The 26,230-nt window shown below is 43.4% G+C and overlaps 1 protein-coding gene across 13 annotated transcripts in view; it reads left to right on the top strand.

Annotated features, from left to right (window-relative positions):
* LOC134350864 (uncharacterized) overlaps positions 1-26,230 on the top strand; it is a 48,912-nt gene that overhangs the window by 5,862 nt on the left and 16,820 nt on the right. For 7 of the 13 annotated variants that reach the window (XR_010019009.1, XR_010019012.1, XR_010019011.1 and 4 more), the window contains exons 1-5: positions 3,354-3,399; positions 9,719-9,813; positions 22,112-22,363; positions 23,941-24,093; positions 25,964-26,206. Coding sequence is in view for 1 of the 13 variants with exons in the window: in XM_063056641.1 (XP_062912711.1) it covers positions 3,372-3,399; positions 9,719-9,813; positions 12,574-12,721; positions 22,112-22,363; positions 22,599-22,774 (699 nt within the window). In the remaining 12 variants the exon portion in view is untranslated. Of the gene's footprint in view, positions 1-3,263; positions 3,400-9,718; positions 9,814-12,573; positions 12,722-22,111; positions 22,364-22,598; positions 23,914-23,940; positions 24,094-25,963; positions 26,207-26,230 lie in introns of those variants that run through there. The other 6 variants (XR_010019014.1, XR_010019015.1, XM_063056641.1 and 3 more) reach the window with 6 other exon arrangements.

Below are 26,230 nucleotides of genomic sequence, written 5' to 3'. Positions count from 1 at the left end.
CATCACTGAGACCTGGCTAAAGGATGCATGTCTCTGGGAGCTGAACATCCAAGGATACACGGTGTATCGGAAGGATAGGAAGGTAGGCAGAGGGGGAGGCGTGGCTTTATTGGTAAGAAATGATATTAAATCATTAGAAAGAGGTGATATAGGATTGGAAGGTACAGAATCTTTATGGGTTGAGCTAAGGAATCGCAGGGGTAAAAGGACCCTGATGCCAGTTATTTATAGGCCTCCAAACAGCTGCAGGGATGTGGACTACAAATTACAACTGGAAATAGAAAAGGCTTGTCAGAAGAGCAGTGTTATGATAATTGTGGGGGATTTTAACATGCGAGTAGATTGGAAAAATCAGGTCGGCGCTGGATCTCAAGAGAGAGAATTTGTGAATGTCTGCGAGATGGCTTTTTAGAACAGCTTGTTGTTGAGCCCACTAGGGGATCGGCTGTACTGGATTGGGTATTGTGTAATGAACCAGAGGTGATTGGAGAGATTGAGGTGAAGGAACCCTTAGGAGGCAGTGATCATAACACGATTGAGTTCACTGTGAAATTAGAAAAAGAGAAGCCGAAATCTGATGTGTCGGTGTTTCAGTGGAGTAAAGGAAATTACAGTGGCATGAGAGAGGAACTGGCCAAAGTTGACTGGAAAGAGACAAGGCGGGAAAGACGGCAGAGCAGCAGTGGCTGGAGTTTATGTGAGAAATGAGGAATGTGCAAGACAGTTATATTCCAAAAAAGAAGAAATTTTCGAGTGGAAAAAGGATGCAACCGTGGTTGACAAGAAAAGTCAAAGCCAAAGCTAAAGCAAAGGAGAGGGCATACAAGGAAGCAAAAATTAGTGGGAAGACAGAAGATTGGGAAGTTTTTAAAACCTTACGAAAGGAAACCAAGAAGGTCATTATGAGAGAAAAGATTAACTATGAAAGGAAACTAGCAAATAATATCAAAGAGGATACTAAAAGCTTTTTCAAGTATATAAAGAGTAAATGACATGTGAGAGTAGATATAGGAGTGATAGAAAGTGATACTGGAGAAATTGTGATGGGAGATGAGGAGATGGCAGAGGAACTGAACAAGTATTTTGCATCAGTCTTCACTGAGGAATACAGCAGTATACCGGACACTCAAGGGTGGCAGGGAAGAGAAGTGTGCGCAGTCACAATTACGATAGAGAAAGTACTCAGGAAGCTGAATAGGCTAAAGGTCGATAAATCTCCTGGACCAGATGGAATGTATCCTCGTGTTCTGAAGGAAGTAGCTGTGGAGATTGCGGAGGCATTAGCAATGATCTTTCAAAAGTCGATAGATTCTGGCATGGTTCCGGAGGACTGGAAGATTGCAAGTGTCGCTCCGCTATTTAAGAAGGGGGCAAGGAAGCAAAAAGGAAATTATAGACCTGTTAGCTTGACGTCGGTGGTTGGGAAGTTGTTGGAGTCGATTGTCAAGGATGAGGTTACAGAGTACCTGGAGGCATATGATAAGATCGGCAGAACTCAGTATGGATTCCTTAAAGGAAAATCCTGCCTGACAAACCTATTACAATTTTCTGAGGAACTTACCAGTAGGCTAGACAAGGGAGATGTAGTGGATGTTGTATATTTGGATTTTCAGAAGGCCTTTGACAAGGTGCCACACATGAGGCTACTTAACAAGATAAGAGCCCATGGAATTACAGGAAAGTTACATACGTGGATAGAGCATTGGCTGATTGGCAGGAAACAGAAAGTGGGAATAAAGGGATCCTATTCTGGTTGGCTGCCGGTTACCAGTGGTGTTCCACAGGGATCAGTGTTGGGGCCGCTTCTTTTTACATTGTACATCAACGATTTGGATTATGGAATAGATGACTTTGTGGCTAAGTTTGCTGACGATACGAAGGTAGGTGGAGGGGCTGGTAGTGCTGAGGAAACGGAGAGTCTGCAGAGAGACTTGGATAGATTGGAAGAATGGGCAGAGAAGTGGCAAATGAAGTACAATGTTGGAAAGTGTATGGTTATGCACTTTGGCAGAAAAAATAAACAGGCAGACTATTATTTAAATGGGGAAAGAATTCAAAGTTCTGAGATGCAACGGGACTTGGGAGTCCTCGTACAGGATTCCCTTGAAGTTAACCTCCAGGTTGAGTCAGTAGTGAAGAAGGCAAATGCAATGTTGGCATTCATTTCTAGAGGAATAGAGTATAGGAGCAGGGATGTGATGTTGAGGCTCTATAAGGCACTGGTGAGACCTGACTTGGAGTACTGTGGGCAGGTTTGGTCTCCTTATATAAGAAAGGATGTGCTGACGTTGGAGAGGGTACAGAGAAGATTCACTGGAATGATTCCGGGAATGAGAGGGTTAACATATGAGGAACGTTTGTCTGCTCTTGGACTGTATTCCTTGGAGTTTAGAAGAATGAGGGGAGACCTCATAGAAACATTTCGAATGTTAAAAGGCATGGACAGAGTGGATGTGGCAAAGTTGTTTCCCATGATGGGGGAGTCTAATACAAGAGGGCATGACTTCAGGATTGAAGGGTGCCCTTTCAGAACAGAAATGTGAAGAAATTTTTTTAGTCAGAGGGTGGTGAATCTATGGAATTTGTTGCCACGGGCAGCAGTGGAGGCCAAGTCATTGGGTGTATTTAAGGCAGAGATTGATAGGTATCTGAGTAGCCAGGGCATCAAAGGTTATGGTGAGAAGGCGGGGCAGTGGGACTAAATAGGATAAAATGGATCAGCTCATGATAAAATGTCGGAGCAGACTCGATGGGCCGAATGGCCAACTTCTGCTCCTTTGTCTTATGGTCTTATGGTCTTCCTAGAGATGCTGCCTGGCCTGCTGCGTTCACCAGCAACTTTGATGTGTGTTCCCCGCTCTTTATTCATTCTTCCCCCTCCAGGTTTCACTGTCGCCTGGAGTTTCTCTCTCCTCTCCCCAACCTTTTCAATCTACTCCTCATCATTTTTCTCCAGTCCTGCTGAAGGGTCTCGGCCTGAAACGTCGATTGTACTTCTTTCCATAGATGCTGCCTGGCCTGCTGAGTTCCTCCAGCATTTTGTGTGTGTTTCTCGGGTTTCCAGCATCTGCAGATTTTCTCTTATTGTTGTGAGACAATTCTTGTCCTGGATCGACCCTGCGCCCCTGCGATAGAACGCCTCGGCGCCACGGGGCGGGGCTGTAGCCCAGATCCCGCCTCTACACCATGACGGGCGGTCGGCTCGACCAATGACAATCGGTGGAGGTTCAAAGTGTTGCTGTCCATTCACAGAGAGCTATCGTGCTGACTGCCAGCTCCTCAGACGAATAGAATTAGAGTATGATGGAAGGACCCGCCCCCGTGTCCGAGTGCGTAAACACGGAAATGACTGAGCCGGAAGTGGGAGAAATATGTCCAGGATGGGGATTCGGTGCAACGGTAGGTGAGGGTGATTTGTGAGGGTGACAGGGCGGCAGGTGAGGGGAAGGAGCAGTCGGTGAGTGTGGGAGAACAAGGCGGAGGGACAGGAAGAGGGGTCGGATGGGGTGAGGGAGAGGCGTTCGGGGAAGGAGAGGGAGGGTCGGTGTGATGGGGCGAGATAGGGTATTTGACAGAGGGAGAGGATTGAGACTGAGTAAGGACAGAGTTTGTGGAGAAAGCGTTGGGTGAGCGACAGTGGGGAAAGGGATGGGGGATATTCACCGCCCACATACCTCCATTCCCACGCTACTCACCTCTCCGTCCTAATCTCTACCATTCCCTCCTGCCCCCATACTTTCCACTCTTTTAACCCCACTATCCCCCATCTACCCCCACTATACTCTCATCTCCCCGTCTGTAACATCCTACCCCACATGTGGGAGAAGTGAGACCAGATGCATCTCTGGGTGACGCACTGAGACTGGGTGATAAACTCGCACTCTGTGTTTCACAGTGCAGTGTTACGGTGGGGGAGAGATCCATGAGAAGATTATGAAGGAGCTGGAGATCTCCCATTGCGAAGGGCCAGGGGTTCCTCGCGTTCTCTTGGTCTACAAAGTGTCTCATGAAATTCAGGATATTTGAAATGCCCTTCACTGGGTCACAAGTAAATATTTAATAAGACCATGAGAAATAGGAGCAGAATTAGGCCATTTGGCCCATCAAGTCTACTCCACCATTTCATCACACTCTTCATATGACCAACCTTTCAATCTTGGAATTGTTTTCATGAAAGTCCTCTGCATTGTCAGCACATCCCTTCTTATAAAAGGGACCCAAAACCACACACAATTTTTCAAGTGAGGCCTCATCAGTGCTCTATAAAGCCTCAATATTACATCCTTTCTTTTATATTCTAGTCCTCTTGAAATGAATGCTAACATTGCACTTGCCTTCCTCACTAATGACTCAAACTGCAAATTAACCTGCACAAGGTCTCCCAAGTCCTCAGATTTTTGAATTTTCTCACTAGTTAGAAAATAGTCTACCTGTTTATTTCATCCAGCACAGGTGAAGTCATTGAGTGATAACATTTCCTTGAAAATCCTTCTGTAGTGTTGTCGTGCAGTGTGTTGAAACTCTGACTAAACACTAAGTTAAACCGGAGCCAATAAAGACAGAGTCGTAGTAAGGTTAACCATTTACTGTTCACTCTTCTACATTAACATCGTATGGTGAAAACTGTTGATAAAAAAAATACAAGCATATACAGCGTCTGTTTCATTCTGGAGACTACGCGCGCTCTCTTCTTTTAGCGAGTGTCTCCAGCTGCGCCGAGTAGTGTGCGAGGGGGTCGCTTTAAACTGCCATCGGGCTCGAGCCCAACCCGCGTTTGGAATTGCAAAGCCGACACGTGCTTTGCCCCAACCGCTGCTTCCTTAACAGAAACTGCGTTGATATTTTTACTTCAAATACACTCTTATGAACTTAAGGCGTTGCTTGCATAATGTTTCTCCATGGGTAGAAATGGAGCTCCCCACGATCATGCTGCATGCATCGCACCCACCTTCACACCTTTTCCAAACCGGAGGCTACACATAAGACACGGTGAAACCGGAGGTGACGTCATCACATGCTGCAATATACCTTAGACAATGAATTTACCTTTGTTAGACTGTAACATAACCAACAACCTTTGACTTTACTAGAAAATAGTTACAAACAAATCACTGAAAACATAGACCCAACAAAGTCAAATAAATGCCTTAATGGCAACACACCTTCCCTTTTGGGGACTTCTGATTTCTGCTGGCTCTTCCCTACCTAAGGAGCACACTAACACTGTGTGTGTTATTGGGATTGATTCATTTGTGATCTGCTCTCAACACCTGCCAACCTCAGCACCTGGTATGAAGATAAGACAGACAGGTGTGCTGCTTGTAGTGAGAAGGGAACACTTCAACGTATTTTGAGTGCATGCAGAGTCAATCTTTCCAGCGGCATGTACACTTGGAGACATAACAACGTTCTCAAAGTTGTAACAGAAGGTGATGAGCAGAGAGTACTGCAGCACAACTTATCTCATGCCCCACGCTGCACAGAACATCGCAGATCATTTGTGAAAGAAGGCTCCAAGTCAAGGGTGTACAGCACAGGCTCACGATCAAGCATACTTTCTTCAGCCAATGATTGGTGTGTCAAGGCTGACCTGGACGGGAAAGGCAGTTTCCCGGAGCAAACAGCTTTCACAACATTGTGTCCGGATATAATCGTATGGTCTGACACCAGTAGAGAAGTAGTTATTGGTGAATTCACAGTCCCCTGGGAAGACAACGTCGATGAAGCCCATGAGCGCAAATTAACCAAGTATGCAGAATTAAGATCAGAGTGCAGAGACAGAGGGTGGAGGGTCTCATGCTATCCATTCGAAGTAGGCTGCCGTGGGTTTATTGCGTTCACTTTCCAGAAGTGGCTGCGTGACCTTGGCTTCACTAGAAGAGAGATCAAGTCAGCCAGCAAGGCTGTAGCTGAGGCAGCAGAGAAAGCATGGGTGTGGACCAAGTATGTTCAGAGGGGCAGATAGTCAGACAGTGTATACATCTTTTGCAAACCCTTCAGTAGTTGCATAGACACCTGAAGAGCAGACTATCGGTTGGATGGAAGTGACCAACAACTCTGATAGAGGCAGATGCCAAGTTTTTAAGCTCACCAGTGGGAGGTGGTGCTTTAGCACTGGTGGCCCACCACCTCGAGGGTGTCTTGATCATAAGCGGGCCGAAACTCCTGAAGACAGGTGGCAGATCAACTGATGATCCCACTGGTGATAGCACAGGACAGTTAACATCTTAGTCCAAGTGTATTCTGTAACTCTAATGTTAAATAGTCTCCAAACATTTGAAAAAGAATAGCAACCCTTTATAATTTGATCTTTAAAAATAATTTTACCCAATTGGCCATTATCTTTGACAGGATCTTCGTGTCGATATTCAGTAATGAAATAGGTCTAGATGAAGCACAGTCAGTGGGATCTTTATCTTTTTTAAGAATTAAAGAAGTAGAAGCCTCATAAAAAGCAGAGGGTAAGTCACCTTTCACAAAAGAATCCTTAAACATTTCCAACATATACGGAGAAAGCAACTTTCCAAATTTTTTATAAAATTCTACAGGATAACCATCAAGTCCTGGGGACTTACCAGATTGCATTGAAAAAATAGCTTTATGAACTTTGACTCCAGTGATTGGAGCATCAAGAGTTTTTTGATCCTCAACCGAGATTTTAGGAAAAACAATCTTTTGTAAAAAAGCATTCATTTCAGAGGAATCTAACGGACATTGAGATTTATAAAGATCAGTATAAAAATCTTCAAAAATCTTATTAATTTCTTCATATCCCTGAGCCAAGGTACCATCTTTCTTACGGATATTCATGATTTGCCTTTGGCTGCAGACATTTTTAATTGAGATGCAAGCAGTTTATTATTTTTATCTCCAAACATATAAAATTAGCTCTTTAACTTAAGCAAGTATCCTTCAATGGAATGAGTTAATAACAAGTTATATTGTGATTGAAGTTCCACCCTTTGTTTAAACAAATCAATACTGGGGGAAATTTTATAGATATTATCTAAATCTTTAATTTGTTTTGAAATTCTATCTAATTCTGCGTTAGTCTGTTTTTTAAGTTTAGCTGAATAAGAAATAATCTGACCACATAAAAATGCTTTAAATGTATCCCATATAATTAATTTAGATATACGCCCTATATCATTAAAAAGAAAAAAATGTTTTATCTGGGTTTCAATGAAAGTGACAAAGTCAGAGTTTTGCAGTAATGTCTGAGACAGGCGCCAAGGTGGGCGGGCAAGAATGACATCATCAAATTCAAAAGACAAACTCAGAGGCGTATAATCAGATATAGCAATAGCATCATATTCACAATTTTTAACACTAGGCAAGAAGCAGGGATCGATTATAATATAATCGATCCTCGAATATTTTTTATAAATGTGAGAAGAAAGATATTCTCTGTTATCGGGTTGGAGATACCTCCACAAATCAATCAATCCAAAATCAATCAAAAAGAAATTAATAAATGACGCGGAACAATTTGGAAGTCACTTATTGGTTGAGCTCTTATCAATCATAGGATTTGAGCAGCAGTTAAAATCCCCGCCCATTATCAGCACATATTCATTTAAATCAGGCAGTAAAGCAAATACCTCTTTAAAAAAAGGATCGTCTAAGTTAGGACCATACAAATTAACCAAAACAACTGTTCTGTTACAGATCGTTCCTTTAACAATTAAAAATCTACCATTAGAATCTGATTCAATATCCTCTTGAATAAATATATGAGATTTAATAAAAATAGATATGCCTTTGTTCTACTCTGAGAAGTAGAGTGGAATTGCAAACCATTCCACCAGCCAAAAAATCTATTTTGATCTCCTGCCCTAATATGTGTCTCTTGAGCAAAAATTATATCAGGCTGGAATCGGTTAATAATTTCGAAAGTCTTTTTTCGTTTAATAGGATGATTCCAACCACGTACATTCCAACTTATTATATTAATCCGTTTAAATACCATACTATAATTTTATTCTACTTTGCGCAGACCACATACCAATATGGGATGATCAAAAACGGTGGCGATGAGGATTACAACCAGATAGAAAATATGCATGATCCAGAACCACCCAATGGGAAAAAGCCCCTAACTCTAATCCCACCCCGCTTCCTGAAAACCCAAGAAAAAGGCAAAGTAAATGCCCTATGTGCCCTTTCTATAGCAGGCAGCTTTAATAAAATGGTTGGAAATAAAGTGTGGAAAAACTTACCAAAGTAAGCAGTTAAATCTCCATCTTCAGCTCCTTCTAGCAGTGCAACAATTCGTGAACCCAGTGATAAAGGTAATGGGAAAGGAAAGGTGCAAAATGAAAGATCTGATGAAATGCCATCGTGGGCTGAAGATATCGTTCGGACACTGAATTCAGTTAAGGATCAGAATAGGTCAATTAAAGACCAACTGGAAAAGAATAGTAATGAAATGAAGTCATTTCTGGGAAAACTTAAAGACCTGGAAACTCAAGTTATTCCACATGAAGAGGGATTGAAGATAACTAAGCAAAAGTTGTCTGAAGCTACAACTCGTTTGGAAAGATATCAGAATAAGATTTTAGACCTGGAAACTAGGTCTGGCTGAAAGAAGGAGCTGAAGATGAAGATTTAACTGCTCACTTTGGTAGGCTTTTTCACACTTTATTTCCTACCATTTTATTAAAGCCGCCTGCTATAGGAAGGGCACACAGGGCATTCACTTCGAAATTGAAGGATTCTAGTAAACCAAGATCTGTTCTGGTTTGCTTTCATCACTTTAAAATTAAAGATCAAATAATGCGACAGGCAAGAAAACAGAGTGTTTAGATTTATGGAGTCTGAGGTCCGTTTTTACGAAGATTACCCGAGAGAGGTAATGGAACAAAGATCAAAATTTGCCCCGGTAATGAAACAGGCATATGATAACAAACTGTTTCTCTCTCTGAGGTATCCGACAAGAATTAAAGTTTTTCCCGCTAATTCTCCTCCTCGTACTTTTTTTGATCCAAAAGCTGCACTGGACCTTGTTCAGGCTATACCCGCCGCTGTTACTGCCGCCGCTGCTGAATGAACTATCTGAAAGGTTGTTTGGCTAACTGTATACTATTCGCATTTTGGAAAGAAGATTTATGAAGGTCATTTGTATATTTCATTGAGAGACTAATTAAAGAAGACAAGGAGAGTTGTTCATTATTGCATATTGTTGGTTTTCCTTTGGAAAGAAGATTTATGGCTCAAGTATGACTATAAATGATCATCTGAACATTCGACTGAGAAAAAAAGATAAGGGGATTTGTTCCTTTAATTTAATACTTGGTTTGAGTTGTTTTTTGTTTCTTTTATTAATCAGCTAATTGGTAGTTTTTTCCTACTAATAGGGCTTTTTATATATATTTGGGATGGTTTAATTACTTATGATATTATTAATTAGTATTTTTGAAAATTCAGCTGGGTCAAATATACTATTTTTTTTCTGTTTTATTATAACATTTTATAATTGAATTTAAAGTTTTTTTTAGGGAGTCAATGTTAAACTTGAAGATAGCGCTGGTTTTTCTCTCTAAGAGATAACATTTTGGTTCTTTCTTGTTTATTAGATGATGGAATGTAAATGCTTTTCTTTGCTGAGACTTTGTTGTCTTTTTTACAAGGTCACTCTACTCTTTTTACTAACTGGGGGGAGGGAAAGAAAATACAGATGGAGTGGTTAGTGGCTTTGAACTCTGCTTTTTTCTTAAAGATTTGCTGGGTGCGTCCTGGCTACCGCTGCACACCTGCATGCTTCGCGGCCCAGTATCGGTTGGCGGCCTGGAAGTTGGGGAGCACTGGTTTAAGGTGAACAACAAGGATGGGCCAGGAACGACAGACCGGTCAGACTGATATCCTCAGTAGAGAAGTGACTGGGGGGGAATTCTGAGGGACTGGATTTACCAGGAATTGGAATTGTGTAGACAGAGTCTGATCACAATCAGTCAGCATAGATTTGTTTGTAGAAAGTGGAGCTTCTTGAATTTTTCTAGCTGTTTCTTGAATGAGTGAGCTAGAAGGACGATGTGCGTAGGGATGTGGCTAACATCTGTATGGAGTTTAAAGGCCTTTGACAAGGTCCTGCATGGTACGTGGTCTGGAAGTTTACATCTCATGGAATCTAGGGTGAGATAGTTCAGTGGATTCACCACTGGTTTGGATGTAGGAAGCAAAGGGTGGTGTTTGAAGGTTATTTCTTGGAATGGAGGTTGGTGACGAGCGGAGTTATGCAGGGATCAGTGTTGGGTCTCTTTTGATTACTGTTTATAGAAATTATTCGAATGCCAATGCACAAGGCTTGATCAGTAAGTTTGTGGATGACACAAAATTAAAGGTGCTATTGATAGCGAAAAGTTTGCCATGGAAAACAGAAGGATCTTGATTAGTTAGGGAAGTGGGTCAATCAGTGGCAAATGGATTTCAATGGAGATGAGTGTGAGACGATGCATTTTGGAAAGTCAAATCAGAGGAGAATTATGACTGATCAGTTACTAGTGAATGTCGTGGAATGGAGGAATCTAAGATTCATTTATTTATCACATATACATCAGAACACGTTTGTGTTATTTGTATTAATAACTGGTAGAAGCTAAGGATGTGCTGGGGCAATACACAAGTGTCACCACATATTCTGGTGCAAACATAGTAAACCCACAATCTTCAGCGGAACAACACAGAGCAAAGTAACAACATCAAAAAAACCTCTTTCCTCCCAACACACAAAGACGGCCCTCCAACCCAAGGTCAGGCCTCTGAGTCTGAGTCTCAGACAACGAGCCTCTATCTTCCCCTGTGTCGTTGACCAAGGGCTTCAGACATCAGGCTGCAACTTGAGGGTGTCTGTTCAACCCTTGAGCTTCAAACTTTGGTATTAACCATGGTGATGGCACTGGAACTCCAGTCCCTGATCTCCGGAGTCACTGTCTCGCATACCTAGGCTCTTGTGCCCCCTGCTCACACAAACATTTGATCCAGGGGCCTACAGCCCTTGTCAACCTTCTCCATGGTGTTTGCCAGCTTGAAGTTCATGAATGTCCTTTGTTGCACATCCTTGTTACTGGGCTTCAATCACAGAGCGGAGGTGTAATCTTTGGCCTGACTAGAATTCCTCAGCATCTCTCTCCCTAAACCCGACTCTGACCCCTAACTCCCTAAAACCATTCCTACGAACTTAAAAAAAAAAGCAACTATATCTGAGCAGAACATGGACCGAGACCAGTTTGGAAACAACTTGACATAGGAACAAAGATGCATAGTTTATGGAAATTGGCATCATGGCTGGTAACAAAGGTGTTGAGCACATTGGCCTTGATTAGTGAAGGAAATGAGTAGAGGAATTGGGACGTTACGATACAGTTGTATAAATCATTGGTGAGGTCACACTTGGAGAACTGAGCACTGTTTGGGAAAACCTGTGACAGGAAAGAACTGAAAAGAGCAGAGAAGATCTACAAGGATGTTGGATGTCTCGAAGTTCTGAGGAATAGGGATAGGTCACTCGGCTAGGTGTTTATTCCTTGGAACGTAGGAGAATAAGGGGTGACCAAATAGAAGTATATATAATCATGAAGGTGCAACAGTTTGTTCCCCAGAGTAGGGGAGAGGCAATACGAGATGAGAGAGTTTCAGGGTGAGGGGGAAGCCATACAGGCTTGAGGGGCAATGATTTCACTCTGGGGTGGTGAGTCCATGCAACCAGCACCATGGGAAGTGGTTGAGACAGGGACAATGATATCATCGAGGAAAGCTTGAGCAGGTAGATAGATGGGTGAGGCTTGGAGAGATGCAGACTGAATGAAGGAAATTTAGAATGCTTGTCCGGGGGCCATGGTCAGTGTGGGCTCATTGTGCTGAAGGGTTTGTACTGTGCTGTACTGTTCTATGTTCTGTTGTGCTGTATTGCTCTGTGATTCAATGGGTTAAAACACCTCCTCAGTGCACATCTCGCAGTCTGCTGGTGACTGGCTTCCGGCCCTCAGCTCTGGCTTCGCAGCAGTGGCTCCTCTGTTTCCAGTGAGGGGATTCTGTGGCATGTGAGAATCGTGGGACTCACTGTTTTCCCCAGGTCCATAGCTCACCCTCTAGGTACAGAATGTCTGCGTTACCCTCCAGCCCCTACACCATTTTCACTCACTGTAACCACCCCCAGTCCGTGCACAATTCCCATTCTCTGTGACCCCTCGGGTGTCTACACCCCCACTCGTCTTTGTGACCGCCTCTGGCATCGACATCCCTTCCCTTCTCCATAACCTCCTCCACCTGTTATCCCCTCACCGTGTCTCTGTCCCCTCATGATTTTACACACTTCCTTGTCTCCGAGACCCACTCTGGCGACTATACTGCTCTCCGTCTCTGTAAACCACCAGCAATTGTCTGTCACTTGCACGTCCCTCAAGATCTACCGTTGCCCTGACTGATACGAATTGTGCAAACCCGGTGGGTGTTCATCTCTGAGATCAGAGAAACATTAAACACCCCCTCCCTTTCATTACTGATAATCTCCCTGAGTGAAATGTGCCTGGTGTGAGGCAGGCTGAGTGAGTACAGGTTCTCTGTTTTACGTTGCAGTGTTACAGTCAGGGAGATGTCCATGAGAAGATTGTGAAGGAGCTGGGTATCTACCCATGTGAAGGGCCAGGAGTTCCCTGTGTTCTGTTTGTCTACAGAGTGTCTCATGAAAGTCAGTATCTTCAAAATGCTCTTCACTGGGTCACAGGTAGATACTCTCATCGTTTTTCACAGGTCAAGTGATCCAGTGGCATTTTCTCCCGAGAGTCCCCTTCCCCTGTGGGGACTTCTGCTGACTGTTGCCTGTTCACTCCCTCATGGAGGAGTCAGGAGAGTGGGGTTGAGAGGGATAGTTAAATCAGCCAAGATGTAATGGAAAGCAGACTCGAATACTTAATAAGTCCATGAGATATAGGAGCAGAATTAGGCCATTTGGCCCATCAAGTCTGCTCCACCATTTCATCATGCTGATCCATTCTTTCTTTCAGCCCCAGTCTCCTGCCATTTCCCCATATCTCAAGTCAAGTCACTTTTTATTGTCATTTCGACCATAACTGCTGGTACAGTACACAGTAAAAACGAGACAACGTTTTTCAGGACTGTGGTGCTACACGAAGGAATCTGCAGACGCTGGAACTCCAAGTCAAAGAATTAGTCGAGGACCATTGAAAGCTGCAGATTTTCCCCCAAGCCTCCTCTGAAAGTACCAACCCCGCTTCTTTCTCCCACTTCTCTTTAATATACAGTGTATTTACATTTTTAGCATGGGAGAGTGCATTATATAGGCGAGAAACTGATTTACTAGGTATTGAACTGCAAGCCGAATTCAGAATCTTGAAAAATTCTAATTCTACTGTTGATAGGTCTGTATATCTACAACTCTGGTTAACATAGTTTCGTATTTGAAGATACCTAAAAAAGTCATTATGTTCTAGGCCATGTTTGTCCTGCAGGATTTGGAAACTTTGTAATACTCTTTTATCTATAAATGAGAGGTAGGTTGTAAGACCTTTCTTTATCCATAGCTCAAATCTTTTATCTCCTCTGTTGGGAAGGAATTCGGTATCATATGCACACCATCTAAAGAGTTTTAGCATGTTATTAATTCCACATGAATTAACCACCTTCTGCCATACTTTTAATGTAAGATTTATCCAAGCATTATTAAATTTTTCCAACTGGGCCATCAATCCTTTGTCAGCTATTGAGGCCTGAAGAGGAAAACTGTCAACTAATCCAAATTCTATTTCCTTCCATCTAGCCTTATATTCCCTATTACACCAATATAACAGAGGGGTTATCTGTGAGGCATAAAAATAATTTCTCAGGCAAGGAAGAACCATACCTCCTCTTTCCTTCCCTAACTGTAAGGTGTTATATCGAATTCTAGGTTTCCTTCCTTGCCAAATGAAGCGGGAAATCCATTTGTCCCATTCCCTGAATTGATTATCATCCACCTCCACTGGTAAAGTACGGAAAAGATATAATAACCGAGGAAGAATATTCATTTTTATAGTATTTATCCTTGAATTTAAACTTAAAAAGGGGATAAGATTCCATCTATGCATATCTGCTTTTATCTCTGAGATTAATGGCCCATAATTTACCTGTGACAGTGTTGAAAGATCCTTCGGCAGGGTTATTCCTAAATATTTTAATGATTTAGCTTCCCACTTAAGATCGTATGTATCCTGCAATTTTTTGGATGGTGTATAATTTAGGGACATAACCTGCGTTTTCTTTACATTTATTTTATAACCTGATATTTTCCCAAAGTCATCCAACAGTGTAAACAATCCTATAAATGATTTTTCTGGTTCACTCAGATAAACCAAAACATCATCTGCGAATAACGCCACTTTCTGTTCAATCCCTGCCACCTTGATACCTTTTACGATTTCGCTCTGTCTTATTAGTTGGGCAAGTGGTTCGATATATAGCGCAAAAAGGAGAGGAGAAATTGGGCATCCCTGTCTAGTGCCTCTCTCTAAAATGAAGGAGTCAGAGAGGTCCCCATTTATCTTAATTCGGGCTGTTGGGCTGTCATACAGAATCTGAATTACTTTAATAAACCTTTCTTGAAAGCCGAATCTTCCTAACACTCTGTATAGGAATGCCCAACTAACCGAATCAAAAGCTTTCTCAGCGTCCAATCCTACTACCATTGTCTCTGTCTCGTTCTTATTAACCTGTTCTAATATGTGCAGAGTTCTCCTTATGTTGTCCTGTGTTTGTCTTTGTTGAATAAATCCAGTCTGGTCTAAATGGATTAGGCCAGGTAAAAGCTTTTCCAATCTGCGCGCTAATATAGATGTAAATAGTTTGTAATCTAAATTAAGAACACTAATTGGCCGATAATTGCCACATTCTAGTTTATCTTTACCCTCTTTAGGAATAACTGAAATAATCGCTTCTCTCCAGGAAGGTGGAGTTTCTCCTCTCTGCGTTTTCTTTACATTTATTTTATAACCTGATATTTTCCCAAAGTCATCCAACAGTGTAAACAATCCTATAAATGATTTTTCTGGTTCACTCAGATAAACCAAAACATCATCTGCGAATAACGCCACTTTCTGTTCAATCCCTGCCACCTTGATACCTTTTACGATTTCGCTCTGTCTTATTAGTTAGGCAAGTGGTTCCAATTAAAGGTGTTAAGTAGTAATGGGGCTAACTGTGTCTTCAGGGACTTGTACCACTCTGAGGTAAACCCATCAGAACCCGGGGACTTTCCAGCCTTTAACCTAGAGATGGCCACATTCAGTTCTTTGACAGTTACTGGTTCTAATAAACTTTCATTTTGTAAATCTGTAAGTTTAGGTAGATCTAAAAAATTCAATACACTGTCTATATAGGGCTCATTGGGGGCCCGGGGTTGGGAGTACAGCTCTCGATAATACGTTTCAAAACTCTCTTGAATTTTCCCTATTGTACTCTCCACAAGCTTTGTCTTTGGATTCTTTATTTTATGAATTGTATTGTCTGCTTGTTGTTTTCGTAATTTATATGCTAATAATCTAGCTGATTTACCTCCTACTTCATAATTCTTTTGTCTCAGGTAAAGAAAATTTCTTTGAGTTTCCAACGTATAAATATCATCAATTTCACTTTGCAATTTCCTAATTTCCTGTTTTCGATTTGAATTACTTTTGTTGCTATCTCCAACTTGAAGTTGTTTTAATTTTCCTTGAAGGTCTGCTAATCTTTGTGCATTGATTTTTTTCATGTGAGTAGTAATGGAAATAATTTTCCCTCTCAGTACAGCTTTCAATGTATCCCGTAAAATCACTGGATGTTTCTCCCGTGTCATTAAGGTCTAGATATTCTTTGATTTCTCCCCTTAATCTCTCCATTACTTTTGGGTTATTAAGTATATGTGAGTTTAGCCTCCATAGTGTTTTCCTCATTTTCCTTTCCAGGATTAGAGACATAGAGACTGGGCTATGATCCGACAGATCAATTGTTGCAATATTACAGTTTTTTATCCTGAGTCTATCTGTATTAAAGATAAAGAAATAGTCTATCCTTGAATAGGCTGAATGAGGGAAAGAGTAATATGTATAATCTTTACTAGTAGGGTGTAATTCCCTCCAGACATCTATAATTCCCAACTCCTCCATCAATGAATTCACTTTCCGAGTCAGAGGTTTATTCTGAGTAACTATTCTTGAAGAATCTAATATAGGATTTAATCTAATATTAAAATCCCCTCCACAAATTACTACCCCTCGAGAACTGACCATTAGGTCAAAAATGTGTCTATAAAATGACCATTCACTACCTGGAGGAGCATAAACATTCAGCAATGTTATTTCTGTACCTTCTATTCTTCCTGTGATTTTTACAAACCGTCCTTCTTTGTCTCTAGTCTCTGAAATATGTTCATAATTAAGAGTACTTGATATTAAAGTAGCTACCCCTCTTTTGTGACTCAATTTATATGATGAATAAAATACATGCTTAAAGCCCATTCTTTTTAATTTTCCATGTTCAGATTGGCTCATATGTGTTTCCTGGAGGAAAGCTATTTGTGCCCTCTCTTTTTTCAATTTAGACATAATCTTATTTCTTTTAATTGGATTCAAAACCCCATTAACATTATAGGAAATTATTTTTACCAATTCAGTTTGCATTTTTCTCTAGTAGAAAAAAAGCACTCTCCTTTTCTAACCAAACAGTAAGCAATCCCTTCTCAACAGTAAACCAAGACATATAACCACACCCTAGACATTTCTGAATGTATAACATTTGAAAATTTTCCCCGACTTCCCACAGTGAGGCCTGAGCACCGACCTGCCTCAGTTCAGAGGGATAACCTCTATCTTCACCCTGTGTTAGAGGGCCCTCAGCAGTTTGAATAATCATAGAGAATTTTCTCCTATTTATGTCTCGACCATATTGCTATCATTCAAGTTATTCCGCTTAGATTATTTTCAGTTACCAGTTTTCGTTTTACTTTTAAGTCCGATTTACTCTTTTCAGTCATTTCTCTTAATTAATCTGTATTCTCTGTACATTCGCGTCTGAATATTTGCAGCTTTTCCTTGTAGTTTGACACTCTGGTTCAAGTGGAGCGTCCTCGCCCCACTAACTGCCACGACTTCTGCCGAATCCTCTCCAGTAGCGACTCCGGTTGGGTGATAACTTTAATAGGTAGTCCCCGGTCCGCCAGGTCCGACGTTGCCTCCTCCACCGTAGCGTAAGTTTTTGTCCCTTCGTCGTAAAAGACTCTCAGCCGAGCTGGATACAGGGTCTGGAATCTGATGTTGATTTCCTTCAGGACTCTCCGTGTTTCCGTATATTCCTTCCGTCTGGCAAGAATCCCCGGTGCGTAGTCGTGGTCTAAACTGATTTTACAGTTGTTCCACATGAAACCTTTCTTTTGCCATGCTCTTTTAAGCACCTCTTCCTTCATTCTGTAACTGAGAAATCTGATCAGAATCGATCTGGGCTGGGCGCCTGCCGGAGGCTGTGGTGCCAACGCGCGGTGAGCTCTTTCTATCTGTAGGTCTTTTGCGGCCGGTATATCAAGGTTCTCTCTAAGCAGCTTCTCCACGAAGGGAATCATCAATCCGGGTTTACCTTCGGTTCCTTCGGGAACTCCGTAGATCCTCACATTTTCCCTTCTCGAGCGGCCTTCTTGATCTATTAGTTTCCACTGGAGTTGGTCTTGTAGCATCAGCATTTCTGCTATCACTTCCTCGGCATTTTGTAGCTTCTCTTCAATTCCAACAATCCTCGCTTCGGCTTCATCTATCCGCGAGTTAGTTTTTACTATTTCTCCTTTAATATCTTCCAGCTGTTTGCTGTTATCTTGTCGGAACTCGCGAATCTCTCCAAGAATCAAAGACAGAGTCACCGATTCCCCCTCATTATCTCCGTCCTGGCTTGCCGTGGGAGAGCTAGGCCCTTCGCCTTGCTGCATCTCTTTATGTTTATCAGCCTTCGAAGCGGACTTTTTATTCTTGTTCTTAGACATCATCCTTGCCCCTTTTATTAATATAGTTATGCAATATTAAGTATTTGTCTAAATTCGATTTTGGGGCAGTTTACCTTCTTTTTTGTCGAGAGACCTTTTCCTTACGCCGCCATTCCCCCATATGACAAGCTTTTCAATCCTGGAATTGTTTTCATGAACGTCCTCTGCAATGCCAGCACATCCCTTCTTATAAAAGGGGCCCAAAACCACTCACAATTCTTCAAGTGAGGCCTCATCAGTGCTCTATAAAGCCTCACCATTACATCCTTGCTTTTATATACTAGTCCTCTTGAAATGAATGCTAACATTGCACTTGCCTTCCTCACTAATGACTCAACCTGCAAATTAACCTGCACAAGGTCTCCCAAGTCCTCAGATTTTGGAATTTTCTCACTAGTTAGAAAGTAGTCTACCTGTTTATTTCTTCTAGCACAGGTGAAGTCATTCAGTGATAACATTTCCCTGAAAATACTTCCTTTTTGGGGACTTCTGGTCTTTGCTGGCTCTTCCCTACCTGAGGAGCACACTAACACTGTGTATGTTCCTTGGGACGGAATCATTTGTGAATCAGACATGCACTGATGCAATGGCTTTCTGAAACATAGAAACATAGAAAATAGGTGCAGGAGTAGGCCATTTGGCCCTTCGAGCCTGCACCGCCATTCAGTATGATCATGGCTGATCATCCAACTCAGAAGCCTGTACCAGCCTTCCCTCCATACCTCCGATCCCTTTAGCCACAAGGGCCATATCTAACTCCCTCTTAAATATAGCCAATGAACTGGCCTCAACTGTTTCCTGTGGCAGAGAATTCCACAGATTCACCACTCTCTGTGTGAAGAAGTTTTTCCGAATCTCAGTCCTAAAAGGCTTCCCCTTTATCCTCAATCTGTGACCCCTCATTCTGGACTTCCCCAACATCGGGAATAATCTTCCTGCATCTAGCCTGTTCAATCCCTTTAGGATTTTATACGTTTCAATAAGATCCCCCCTCAATCTTCTAAATTTCAATGTATAAGCCAAGTCGATCCAGTCTTTCATCATATGAAAGTCCTGCCATCCCAGGAATCAATCTGGTAAACCTTTTTTGTACTCCCTCTATGGCAAGGATGTCCTTCCTCAGATTAGGGGACCAAAACAGCACACAATACTCCAGATGTGGTCTCACCAAGGCCTTGTACAACTGCAGTGGTACCTCCCTGCTCCTGTACTCGAATCCTCTTGCTATGAATGTCAGCATACCATTCGCCTTTTTCACCGCCTGCTGTACCTGCATGCCCACTTTCAATGACTGGTGTATAATGACAGCCAGGTCTCGTTGCACCTCCCCTTTTCCTAATCGGCCACCATTCAGATAATAATTTGTTTTCCTGTTTTTGCCACCAAAGTGGATAACCTCACATTTATCCACATTAAATTGCATCTGCCATGAATTTGCCCACTCACCTAACCTATCCAAGTCACCCTGCATCCTCTTAGCATCCTCCTCACAGCTAACACTGCTGCCCAGCTTCGTGTCATCCGCAAACTTGGAGATGCTGCATTTAATTCCCTCATCCAAGTCATTAATATATATTGTGAACAATTGGGGTCCCAGCACTGAGCCTTGCGGTACCCCACGAGTCACTGCCTGCCATTCTGAAAAGGTCCCGTTTATTCCCACTCTTTGCTTCCTGTCTGCCAACTAATTCTCTATCCACATCAATACCTTACCCCCAATACCGTGTGCTTTAAGTTTGCACACTAATCTCCTGTGTGGGACCTTGTCAAAAGCCTTTTGAAAATCCAAATATACCACATCCACTGGTTCTCCCCTATCCACTCTACTAGTTACATCCTCAAAAAATTCTGAGATTCGTCAGACATGATTTTCCTTTCACAAATCCATGCTGACTTTGTCCGATGATTTCACCGCTTTCTAAATGTGCTGTTATCGCATCTTTGATAACTGACTCTAGCATTTTCCCCACCACCGATGTTAGGCTAACCGGTCTATAATTCCCCGGTTTCTCTCTCCCTCCTTTTTTAAAAAGTGGGATTACATTAGCCACCCTCCAATCCTCAGGAACTAGTCCAGAATCTAACGAGTTTTGAAAAATTATCACTAATGCATCCATTATTTCTTGGGCTACTTCCTTAAGCACTCTAGGATGCAGACCATCTGGCCCTGGGGATTTATCTGCCTTCAATCCCTTCAATTTACCTAACACCACTTCCCTACTAACATGTATTTCCCTCAGTTCCTCCATCTCACTGGACCCTCTGTCCCCTTCTATTTCCGGAAGATTATTTATGTCCTCCTTAGTGAAGACAGAACCAAAGTAGTTATTCAATTGGTCTGCCGTGTCCTTGCTCCCCATAATCAATTCAGCTGTTTCTGTCTGTAGGGGACCTGCATTTGTCTTAACCAATCTTATTCTTTTCGCATATCTATAAAAGCTTTTACAGTCAGTTTTTATGTTCCCTGCCAGTTTTCTCTCATAATCTTTTTTCCCCTTCCTCATTAAGCCCTTTGTCCTCCTCTGCTGGACTCTGAATTTCTCCCAGTCCTCAGGTGAGCCACTTTCTCTGGCTAATTTGTATGCTTCTTCTTTGGAATTGATACTATCCCTAATTTCCCTTGTTAGCCACGTGTGCTTTACCTTCCTTGATTTATTCTTTTGCCAAACTGGGATGAACAATTGTTGTAGTTCATCCATGCCATCTTTAAATGCTTGCCATTGCATATCCACCGTCAACCCTTTAAGTGTCATTTGCCAGTCTATCTTAGCTAATTCACGTCTCATACCTTCAAAGTTATGCTTCTTTCAGTTCAGAACCTTTGTTTCTGAATTAACTCTGTCACTCTTCACCTTAATGAAGAATTCCACCATATTATGGTCACTCTTACCCAAGGGGCCTCTCACGACAAGATTGCTAATTAACCCTTCCTGATTGCTCAATACCCAATCTAGAATAGCCTGCTCTCTCGTTGGTTCCTCGACATGTTGGTTCAAAAAATCATCCCGCATACATTCCAAGAAATCCTCTTCCTCAGCACCCTTACCAATTTGGTTCACCCAATCTATATGTAGATTGAAGATGATATTGTCCCGCCCAGTTGTATCTGTCGAGGGGACAGAGGTTATTATTGTGATTGGAGGTGTGTATTGGTGCACAACAAGCTCCCACAAACATCAGTGAGGCAATCTACCAGGTATTCTGATGCAACATTGTACGGGACACACTTGGGCTCCCTGGCTCTGTGTGAAATGGTGTATTTGGATCTTTCTGTGCACCCGACTGGGGGATCTGGTGATTGGGTTGAAAATCCCTGCGCTGTACCTCCTGTGGGACGTGAGTGCCTGTAGTGGGAGCTGGGAAGACTGCCTTGTACACAGACAGCATCAGCACAACACCACCCAGGCACACAGGGGGCAGGAGGGTGGGCACATCCCCAGGTGGAAGGTGCAGAGGTCCTGAGGACTTCTGCTGACCGTTGGTTGTTCACTCCCTCAGGGAGGAGGCAGGAGATTGGGATTGAGAAGGATAGTTAAATCAGCCAAGGTGGAATGGTGGAGCAGACTCGATGGGTCAAATTGCCTAATCCTACATCTTATGTTCAGTGTAATACAGGTGATTAGTTCATTGTAGGAGAAGGGGACGAGCTTTCCTGTAATGCCTTCCTGATCCATAACATGTTCTGCCATTAAAGCACACAGTCGTTACTGTGATGGGAGTTGTGTATTGCTGCATAGCAAGCTCCCACAAACAGCAGTGAGGTGATGGATTGGAGATCCCATTGTCTGGGGCACAGGTGGCTTCCCTTGCTCTGTCTCAAATGATGTGTGTGGACGTTTCTGTGCAGCTGAGTGAGGGAGGGGTTTGGGGCTTGACTGAAAATCCCAGTGGAGAAATGGTGCCTCTGGCAGTACTGTACGTCCTTTGGCCTAGTGAGTGCCAGTAGTGGGATGGGAGGGCTACCCTGTACATACACAGCATCAACTAGACACAGACAGGGGCAGGAAGGTGGGACATCCCCAGGGGGAAGGTGCTGAGCTCAGGGCTGATGTACCCAGTGGGTGGGACACACACCCATCCCACAGCAGCACCCAGACACTCTGTTACTCTGTGTTGCAGGAGGCGGAAGAGCGCAGAAGGAAGACATTTGTGCCGTGATTCTGTTGCAGAAATCCCGAGATGTGGGAGAGGGGCAGATAAGGACCTATCCACGGTTATTCCATGAGGGAACAGCAGTTCATCGAGTACTTTGGAGAGAAACCAGCGGTATTCTCAAGAGGAGGTCAGCTGACTGCCATTGTCCAAATACGATTCGGGCCATCAGACAGAGTCTCAGTGACAGAACCAGATCCAGAGAACATTCCTCCCCCGGTGGGTAAAACCTGTCTCTCCCTGTCATGCCTCACGCTTCAATGTAACCTTCCCACATGCAACATGACGGTCATGCCTAATTGGTGTCTTGGGTGGGAAAATGATGGAACAATAGCCGGTCAGTCAGTGACTGCTGCGGGAGGGAGGTTCGGAGCACAAACGTCCTTTGGTACTGAGGTCACTTTAGCATCAACTCCCAGTTTACATGCTTCTGATTGATGTGTGTGCTTTCCAGTAGGGCAGAGTGAGTATCCGCTAGGCAGTGAGACTTTGGTGGTGAGTGAACAATCGGCTTCCTCGATTTCTTCAGGATGCAGCCAAGGGAAGAGCAGCTGGAACTCGGAGAGGGTTCAGTGTAACGGTGAGAACGCAGGCTTGGGGTTCGACCCGAGAGATTGGGGCAGGAGCTGAGAAATGTCAAGTCTGCAGAGGCAGTATGTTCCTGTCGAAATGGAGAGTAAACATGTCAAGACAAGAGTTATTCAGACTTTGGTCAAGAAAAGTATGGAAGGACAAGGTGCAATTAGGTAATTTGCCAGTGAATCCCTTAACGTCACATGACTAAGAATACTATCGAAAGGAAAATAGGAGGGAAAAGTGAGAGGGTGTGATGTGGATCTCGGAGATAAAGTTAAGGAAAATACCAATAAATTCTGTGGAGGTTAGCTGAAAATTTGCAATGGTAGCCATGTATGCACAAATCCCACTGCTGTCTTTAAGGTGTTTGCACTTTCTCCCCATGACTGCAGTGAGTTTCAACTGGGTTTTCCAGTTTCCTGCCACATTGCCAAAAACCTTAGTGTTAGTGAGTTGTGGGCACGCTACTTTGGCACTGGAAGCAGATCTAAATGATCTAAATCAGACCTGCAGGGCAATTCTTTCACCCATAGGGTGGTGAGTATATAGACCGAACTGCCAGAGAAAGTGGGTGCAGCAGGTACAATGGTATCATTGAAGGGGCACCTGAATAAATGCATGGAAAGGCAGGGTTAGAACGGATAAAGTTGACTGCGGGAAATTGGGATCATCCAGCTGGGCATAGTGGTCATCACTGACTCATTGGGCAAATAGTCTCTATCTTGCTCTATTAGATGATGGGCTGAATGGCTTGCATTGTCTACATCCCTCTGTCTCCAATGACCTACCCTAGGTCCCTGTGTCATACCCTAGGTCTCTGTGTGTGGCCTCATAAAGAGAGGCCCCACCACTTCAGGGAGGGTTTTCTGAGGAATGTATGAGTTGAGGTTCGAAATGTCTTCCCCAACGTCCATACCTCTCCTGTAGCTGTGTCAGTTTCACCCCTGACCCTTACAGCCTCTAAATCTACTTCCTCTACACTTCTCCCATCTCTTTGACGCCAATCAGCCCCTATACCACTCTCCATCACTGCAATGCACAACAAACTCTTTGCTTTCACTTTCCACTGGATCTCCTGTACCCCAGACTGATTCTCACTGGTTCAAATCCTGTTCTTAAGGCACAGGACACCCATGGTGGTGGGTGTCCATCTCTGAGCTCAGAGGAACATTAGACTGGTGTGAGGCAGGCTGACTGAGCACAGGTTCTGTGTTTTACAGTGCAGCGTTACGGTCGAGGAGACGTCCATGAGAAGATTGTGAAGGAGCTGAAAATCTGCCAGTGTGAAGGGCCAGGGGTTCCCTGTGTTCTGTTTGTGTACAAAGTGTCTCATGAAAATCAGGATCTTTGAGATGCCCTGCAGTGGGTCACAGGTAAATACACTGGTCTTCTGTCAGTCTGTGACTCCACCTAATGAAACCTTACCCTAGAGTCCTCTTGTCTTTTGTTTCCTTTTCTGGACCGCTGCCTCTTCTGCCTCTCTAAGGCACAATAATTATTGTGCGTGACCCTGTGCATGTTTCCATTGTAGTGGAAGGCACATGCATTGTTTTACCAGGTCTTACCTCTACAACAGGGGTCACCAACCTTTTTCGTACTGCGGACCGGTTTCATATTGACAATATTCTTGCCGACCGGCTGACCGGTGGGGGGACGGGGTTGCGGGGTGGGGTGGTCAGCGGCAGTAGGGTTGCCGACGTACAAGAGTAGCAGTCAAATACATTGGGTTTACCCCGAGAAAAACTACAATGACCATGAAGCCTTGCACGGGCACCGTTACGCATGCGTTTACGTGCCGATTTCTTAAAAATTGTTTTTGCAAATTCTGTTCGGCGGGTGGGGTGTTATTCACGACCGGAATATAGGTGATAAGTGGCTAATACACTCAATTTTGTTTCTGAAAGGGTTTATCTAACCGATTTAATATTAAACACAGCGCATATTTTCCTCGCATGAATATAGCAATAAGACAATTATCAGGGGAGGACAGGGGAGCTTGAACTGTTGAACGAACTTCCAGTAGAAGTGGTAGAGGCAGGTTCGATATTATCATTTAAAGAAAAATTGGATGGGTATATGGACGGGAAAGGATATGGAGGCTTATGGGCTGAGTGCAGGTCGGTGGGACTAGGTGAGAGTAGCGTTCGGCACGGACTAGAAGGGGTGAGGTCGCCTGTTTCCATGCCGTAATTGTTACATGGTTATATAAGTCACTTATAATAGCATCATAGCATTTTTAAGTAATGTTTGGATATCAAACACACTGCGCATATTTTCCTCGTATGAACATATAAAATCATTGCAACGCACCAATATCGCTGAATCAGTGGGAGCCCTGGGCTTGTTTCCCTGCAACAAGACAGTCCTATGGAGGGGTGATGGGAGACAGCAATACTCGAAGGGAGTTCCTTATGTCCAGTCTATTCCGCAATTTAGTTTTCGTTGCATTCATTGCAGAGATATGTTGGAAATGGAAGCAATGTTTTCAGTGCTTTCCTGACTATCTCAGGATATTTAGCCTTGACTTTGATCCAGAATGCCGGCAGAGATGTTATGTTAAACATACTTTTCAGCCCGCCGTCATTTGCAAGCTCGAGGAGTTGATCTCCTTCCCGCGCTGACATGGATGACGCGCGGGTAATGACCTCGCGTGCGTTCAAGCTCAACAGTGGGCGTGACAAGGAATGAGGAAAGTTGCAGCTGACTCCTATCGCCAAATCATATTGTTTCCTCGCGGCCCGGTAGCGCATGCTTTGCGGCCCGGTGGTTGGGGACCGCTGCTCTGTAATACACAGGAGTTTTCATTGTGATGGGAGATTGGTGCATAGCAAGCTCCCACAAACAGGAGAGAGGCAATGAACTCGGAATCCTGTTACAAAATTCTGTGGGTCATGGTTAGATTCACTTGTCTCTGTCCAAAATGATGTTTGTGCATATTTCTGTACCCCTGAGGAGAGCTGATTGTTGGGCTGAAAGTCCCAGAGGAGACAGAAGTGGGGGTGGGAAGACTGACTTGTACACAGACAGCATCACCCCACACCACCCAGACAAAAACAAACACAGACACACACACATACACACACGCATGCACATGCACACTCACCCACCCACCAGGAAGGTGGGCACAACCCAGATGGAAGATGCTGAGCCCAGGGATGATGAGCCCTGTGGGTTCCTGCAGTGGGTGGGACACACACCCCTCCCACAGCAGTACCTAAATCACTCTGTTACTCTGTGTTTCAGGAGGTGAGACAGTGCGGAAGGAAGACATTTGCTCTGTGATTCTGTTGCAGAAATCCGGAGATTTTGGAGTAAACAAGATGATGACTGATCCAGAGTTATTCCATGAGGGAACCAATGTTTTTCAGATATTTTGGACAGAAATGAGTGTCACGTGGACAAGTGCTGATGATTGCCACGCAGTGATTCAGACCGTCAGACAGACTCTTGTCGACAAGACAAAATCCAGAGGAGGGTCCTGTCCCGGTGGGTAAAACCTGCCTCTCCCCG

This window comes from Mobula hypostoma, chromosome 8, assembly GCF_963921235.1.
Source record: "Mobula hypostoma chromosome 8, sMobHyp1.1, whole genome shotgun sequence".
Taxonomy (NCBI): domain Eukaryota; kingdom Metazoa; phylum Chordata; class Chondrichthyes; order Myliobatiformes; family Myliobatidae; genus Mobula; species Mobula hypostoma.
The sequence above is the reverse complement of the archived record's forward strand: the minus strand, read 5'-3'. Positions and strand labels throughout refer to the sequence as shown.